Source organism: Mus caroli, unplaced genomic scaffold, assembly GCF_978045245.1.
Source record: "Mus caroli unplaced genomic scaffold, Mus_caroli_1 scaffold_1, whole genome shotgun sequence".
NCBI lineage: Eukaryota > Metazoa > Chordata > Mammalia > Rodentia > Muridae > Mus > Mus caroli.
In genome coordinates, this window is record NW_028227256.1 from 151,216,648 (window position 1) to 151,222,550 (window position 5,903).

Genomic DNA, 5,903 nt, shown 5'->3' on the forward strand with positions numbered 1-5,903 from the left:
CTCTCTCTCTCTCTCTCTCTCTCTCTCTCTCTCTCTCTCTCTCTCTCTCTCTCTCTCTTTCTTTCTTTCCTTCTTTCTTTTTTTTTCCTGGCAAGCTGTGGGCGTATGTCTGGTCTTCAAGCCTTCCTCGTCTCCTGGCACCCCAAGTCTCCGACCTCAGGGGTGGGGACAGCCCCGTGCGCTCGAGATGAGGCCCTGGGGGCTACCAGTCGTGCCCCACCCCTTCAGACTCCCCTCTCCGCCTCCTCCCTCCCAACGTCCAGCCCCACTCTCTTATTGGTCGGCGACGTTCGTCCCCGCCCCGCCTCACGGGGATAAAAGCCTTAGTAGCCACGGGCCCGGCGCGTGCCGCTCTCCAGACCTCTTCTGCGCCGCCTGGTACTTGCTACTCGCTTTTCCCTCTTCGCCCTCCGGTGCGCCACCATCCTCTCCACGACGTGCTGTCCTGCGTCCGCAACCATGTGCCGCACCCTAGCCACCTTCCCCAACACCTGCCTGGAGAGGTAAGAGGATTTTTTTTTTTTAGCAGTCTGGACGACAAAGTCCCGAATCCACTAACCCTCAGCCTCGGGAACGCGGGGAAACGGGGACAGCCGGGCAGAACTTGTGCCATAAAGACCCCAAAGTGTTAAGACCTATCAGGGCATAGCCCAAGTGCTGCCTTTGTGGCCTAGAACTTGAAGACTCCAATGAGAGAAGCGCTTAGGGCCTTGGGAATGGTCAAGTGTCCCCAGGTTTCTTGGGACTGAACTTTGGGTGGTGGAGTTAGTTCTCGTTGGGAGGCCCTCCTTCCCCAACTTCTCGGTGCTGGCAGAACAAACAGAATCCTTACACCTTGATGGTTTTTCTTTCAGAGCCAAAGAGTTCAAGACGCGGCTGGGAATCTTTCTTCATAAATCAGAGCTGAGCTCCGATACTGGGGGTATTAGCAAATTCGAGTGGGCCAGTAAGCATAACAAAGAGAGGTAAGTCCCATTGTCTGTCCAGCCCTGGGGCTTTAGAGGGGAGAAGGCCTGAAAGGGAAAATAGGAGCAGATAAGCTAGGTGCCCCCCAAGCCTCTCTCTGGAGATTTGAGTCAGACTTTACTGCTGTGCTGTGGCTGCGGAGCCCCATTGTGGAGGTGTTAGAGTCCAGGTTTCCCACCCCCAGCAGATGCCCTCGTGCAGGACATGCATCCCTGTTTCTCTGAGGATGTTGTAACACTCGAATACAGGGCTAGGGCAGGGTCTGCATCTGTCTAGTGAGCACTCTGCCTAGAAGCCTCCTTTTATGGAACGCCAGGCGTGATGCTAGGCTTTGGGGTTGTAGGTAAATAGAGAGACTCTCTCAGCCTCCTGTTTCATTGGAGAGGTGGGCAAACCAAGGTTGAGAATCTTGGGACTAGAATCCATTTAGTTACAGAAGAAGGGGGCGTTAGGGATACTGAGGACTAAAGGGTTCCTGGCAACGGATGCCCAGGTGCCCCTTACATAACCTGTTTCATGGAAGCTTGAGAGGTTAGTTTTGACAATCAATAACTTCAGCCTAGGATGTGTGCTGTGCTTTTGTTTGTTGATTTTAAAAAAATTAATTTAAAAATCTCTGCCCCCCCCCCCCACAGAAGCTTCTCAGAAGATGTACTGGGATGGAGAGAGTCTTTCGATTTGCTGCTGAACAGTAAAAGTAAGTAGGACCCTGTTGTCTGTCTGTGAAAGGCACGTGTGTGCTCATGTGCTTGGAGCTTGTCCCAGCAAGGCTGAAAAAAAAAAACACGGGGCAAAATAATAATAGTAGTAATAATAATCACCCAAGTAAGTCCCCCAGTGTGCTAGCCTCTGTTTGGAACACAAAGACAGAGCCTTGTTCAGGAAAATTACATTCTAAAAATAGAGCCATTAACGCCAATTGCTGTCTTTTCGTCTTTTCTTCGCAGCTGTCCCCTAGTCTGACCTGTCTCCTTTCTCCCCTTACCACAGATGGGGTGGCAGCCTTCCATGCCTTCCTAAAGACAGAGTTCAGTGAGGAGAACCTGGAGTTCTGGCTGGCCTGTGAGGAGTTCAAGAAGATCCGATCAGCCACCAAACTGGCGTCCAGGGCTCACCACATCTTTGACGAGTACATCCGCAGCGAAGCCCCTAAAGAGGTCAGTGTCCCAGTGCCCCAGCACTCGGCTCCGGCCTTGACTCCTCCAGACCCTGTCTGCTCCTTCCCAACTGAAAACCGAGGTCAATGAGGGAAGAATTAGCTTTGTAGTGCAGTAGTCTTCACGGCTAGAGAAGGGTAGGGAGTCAGTGGCTGGATACTAAACTTTGCAACACAAAGTGTTATATAGCACAGGGAGAGCAAGAATTTTTTTGGGGGAGGGGTTCTTCTCTCCATACCCACATTTGTAAATTAGTTATTAAAACAAAACAAAACAAAACAAAACAAAAACTCAGCACAAGAAAGTGGAGGAACAAAAGGCTTTAGATAACCTGACTCGGATCTATGTCCACCCTTTGGGAACTTTTTTTTGTTGTTTTTTGGTTTGTTTGTTAGGTTTTTGTTTTTTTGGGTTTTTTTTTGTTTCTTTTTGCAATGCCTCTGGAAGGCTATTCACAGTAGCAGTGGCACCACCTGGTGGACACACCTGAGCAATGCTGTGTGTTTGTATCTTGCTTTCTGGCTGCTTCTGTTTATTTTACATTTGCTCTGTAACAATTTAATAAGTGTCACTTAACATGCAAGGAAGTTTTATTATCTTAGAGGATGTAGCAGTGAAAACTCTCTAATGGAACTCTATTCTAACGGGAGAAGATGTCAGGAACCATTTCAGTATAAGCCAGGGATGTGAACAGAGCACACAGTGAGAATTAGGGAGCCGGTGAAAGAACACACAAGGCCAAGAGTTGTAAGGATCAAGAGAGGGAAGGACATCCTGCCACAGGGAATGGGGACAGATGAGGTCATACACATGGCTGGTGGCCAGATGCAGCCATTCTAGCGTTTCCTTTGAATGACATGGACAGGAAACTAGGGTGTTTCCAGACGGATTGGGCTCGATTTAGCAGCTGTGAGGACAGACAGACAGACAGACAGTGGGGGTGAGGGGAGGCAGGAGCCGAATGACTACACAGGACCAGCGCAGAGGTGGTGACTGGAACCAGCAGAGGAGTAGTATGCATAAAAAGCCTCATGTTAGTCTTGAGAGATCAGAGGACCAACCCCTGGGTCTGAAGTGGGAACTGTCCCAGAGCTGAAAAGCTGGACAGTGGGGCTGAAGAGATGGCTCAGTGGTTAAGAGCACTTGCTGTAGAGGACATAGGTCACCCCACACTATACATCCAGAACTCCTATATTTCATCACCAGCGTGGCAGCTCACAACCTCCTTTAACTCCAGTTCTGAGGAATCCTTCAGGCCTCTAGAGGCTCCTATGTACATGCGGTGCACACACTTATGCAGGCACATATACATACAGATCATATATATTCATATACACATATATACATGCATATGTATATATATATGTATATGAAAGGAAACACTTTATTTACTGTCTGGTACTCTTTCAGTGACATCACTTGCTCACCAAACTTCCCGCCCCGCCCCGCCCCTCCCCACCCTGCCCAGCCACCCCACTCCACACAACTCACCTTTGTGGTTTGCCCTGCTTCCCACAGGTGAACATAGATCATGAGACCCGAGAACTGACCAAGACAAACCTACAGGCTGCCACTACCAGTTGCTTCGATGTGGCTCAGGGGAAGACCCGCACATTGATGGAGAAGGACTCCTATCCACGCTTCCTCAAGTCACCAGCTTATCGTGACCTGGCTGCCCAAGCCTCTGCAACCTCCACCTCTGCACCCAGCAGCAGCCCAGCTGAGCCTTCACACACTTGAGCCTCCACAGCAACCTAGAAGCCAGCGGGAAGAGAGGTGGAGTCGCCCGTCCCTAAAGCAGCTGCCCTGTGTGGGAGGCAGATCCTGCACAGCAAGTGCAAGAGGATAGTGGAGGGACAGACGGACATCCATCCCCGTAGTGCGAAGAACTCCCTCTCCTCCAGATACTGTGGTGGGCCAGTGTAGGAGAGACTCCTCATTTCCAGGACCTGTGACTGAGGGCTGACGACAAGGCTGCGCCGGGTGCTCTGGGGGGAAGGGTGGCCCAGAACTTATACTCTTTCTACCAGGGCACACACAAAGGGATGCTGGGTTGTTGGGAACCTTGAGAACAGGAGTCAGAGAGCAGCTATTTACATGCCAGACAGTCGGCTTTGGTCCCCGTCTTGATTTCCTCATTCCTGAACTGGGCCTAGAAAAGGCTGTGTGTGTGGAACCTTCATTTCCTGCCCCTTGCCTTCCCAGGGACACCCAGGGCCCCCGAGCTGAGGCTTCTTAATATTCCTGTGCTCATTCTTGCCGTCTCACGGAGGTCAATGAGTCTGTCTGATTCTTGCCCCAGATGAGATTTCTATACCTCAAAAAACTGGCCTGTGAGCCCCTTTCAGGGTCAATGATGAATCCTGCAAAAGAAGCCATTCTGCTCATGGTACCCTAAGCTGGGTGCTCTCCATGGCCTTCTTGTAGGTGGCCCCCTGACTTCACCTTTGCAGCAGGGTCTGCTTGTGAACAGGGCTAACTGAGAAGTCTTACTGGGCCCTGTGCTCCTTGGAAGATGGGGCCTAAGGAGGGAGGTGGGAGGAAGGAGACTTCCGGCACAGGGGCCAGCACTCATGTCCAGCAGGTGAGCAAGGGAGAGAAGTCATCGAAAAATCCAACTAGGGGAGCCCAAAAGACTAGCTGAAGTCAAATCAGTTCTCTTTGTGGGTATGAAAATGGGGAACAGATGTCCCCTACTCCTCACGCCTGGTGGAAGGGGAGCCTTGCGCTTCTTTCCTGTTGACATGAGATACCCACTGTAGTTAGGGGAGAAGTCCATCAGGGACCAAGAAAGCTCTGGAACAGAAGTTAGCTCAGCCAAGGGGGTATTGCAGTTGTGCGGGGAGGGGTGCCTGGAAAGATGGGACCGGGGGAAACCAACCTGCCTGCCTATCACCTCTGAGTCTTACCGAACAAACATTCCAAGTTGGGACTCCCAGCACCAGCGACTGAGACGGAGACCTAGGTTGCCGGCCTTGTTCCCTCTGCACTTGAGGTTTCTCCGGGAGAAAACTCTTTTAAGTATAATATATTGTTCTGTTGTGTTGTGCCGATTGTCTCGCTGCTATTGTTATTTATTGTGGTTTGTTTGCCTGTACTGAAGAGACTCAGCTGGAGCTGCTGCCTGATCATGCCTCCTCCCTACCAGACTCTACCTCTGCAAGCCTTGGGAACCACTGAGGGCTGGGGGTGGGGTGGGGGACGGGACTCCCCACTGTGTTAATATTTATTTATTGTTAACAAAGGGAACTGGGTTCCTTTATCAGCAGTGTATGTGATCCCTGTTTTTCTGTTTGAGCATGTTATATTCTTGTAAAAAAATGGAAAATAAAACTAAAAAATAATATCCCAATATTTTCAAGGACAGTATGGATGATATGAGGGTCCAGGGGAGTATGGAGGGCCTGTGGTATCACAGAGCTCTGGCAATTCTGTGGGATGGGGATACAGGATGGGGTGGGTGGCTGAAGGCACGAAAGGGTTGAGCTGGGTTTGAAAGGCTTTGCAGGGTAGTCCACAAGGAGCAGGGCCTCTCCTCTGCCTGTTGCCTTCTGGGTCACCTCAGTCCTGAAATCCTGCTCTTTGAGATTTCACTGCCTTAAAAGAGCCTTGCCCAGGCACATAGTAATGAATACCTGAAAGCCCTAGCTTTTAGGAGTTTGAGAATAGCCTCAGATTACATAGTGAGATCTTGATTCAAAAGAAAAAAAAATTTTAGCCAGGCGGTGGTGGCGCACACCTTTAATCCCAGCACTCGGGAGGCAAAGGCAGGTGGATTTC

General features: G+C 50.5%; 1 protein-coding gene across 1 annotated transcript; it reads left to right on the plus strand.

Moving 5' to 3' along the window:
* Positions 1-316: 316 nt before the first annotated feature.
* Rgs16 (regulator of G protein signaling 16) lies at positions 317-5,477 on the plus strand. The gene is made up of 5 exons (XM_021170586.2): positions 317-503; positions 855-965; positions 1,602-1,663; positions 1,957-2,123; positions 3,642-5,477. The coding sequence occupies exons 1-5, from the start codon at positions 460-462 to the stop codon at positions 3,861-3,863; spliced, it is 606 nt and encodes a 201-aa protein (XP_021026245.1). The 5' UTR covers positions 317-459; the 3' UTR covers positions 3,864-5,477.
* The last annotated feature ends 426 nt before the right edge of the window (positions 5,478-5,903 follow it).

Coding starts and splice junctions, on each gene's coding strand:
- Rgs16 (XM_021170586.2), top strand. CDS start 460: ATGTGCCGCACCCTAGCCACCTTCCCCAACACCTGCCTGGAGAG. Junction 504..854: donor CCCAACACCTGCCTGGAGAG/GTAAGAGGATTT, acceptor TTTTTCTTTCAG/AGCCAAAGAGTTCAAGACGC. Junction 966..1,601: donor AGTAAGCATAACAAAGAGAG/GTAAGTCCCATT, acceptor CCCCCCCCACAG/AAGCTTCTCAGAAGATGTAC.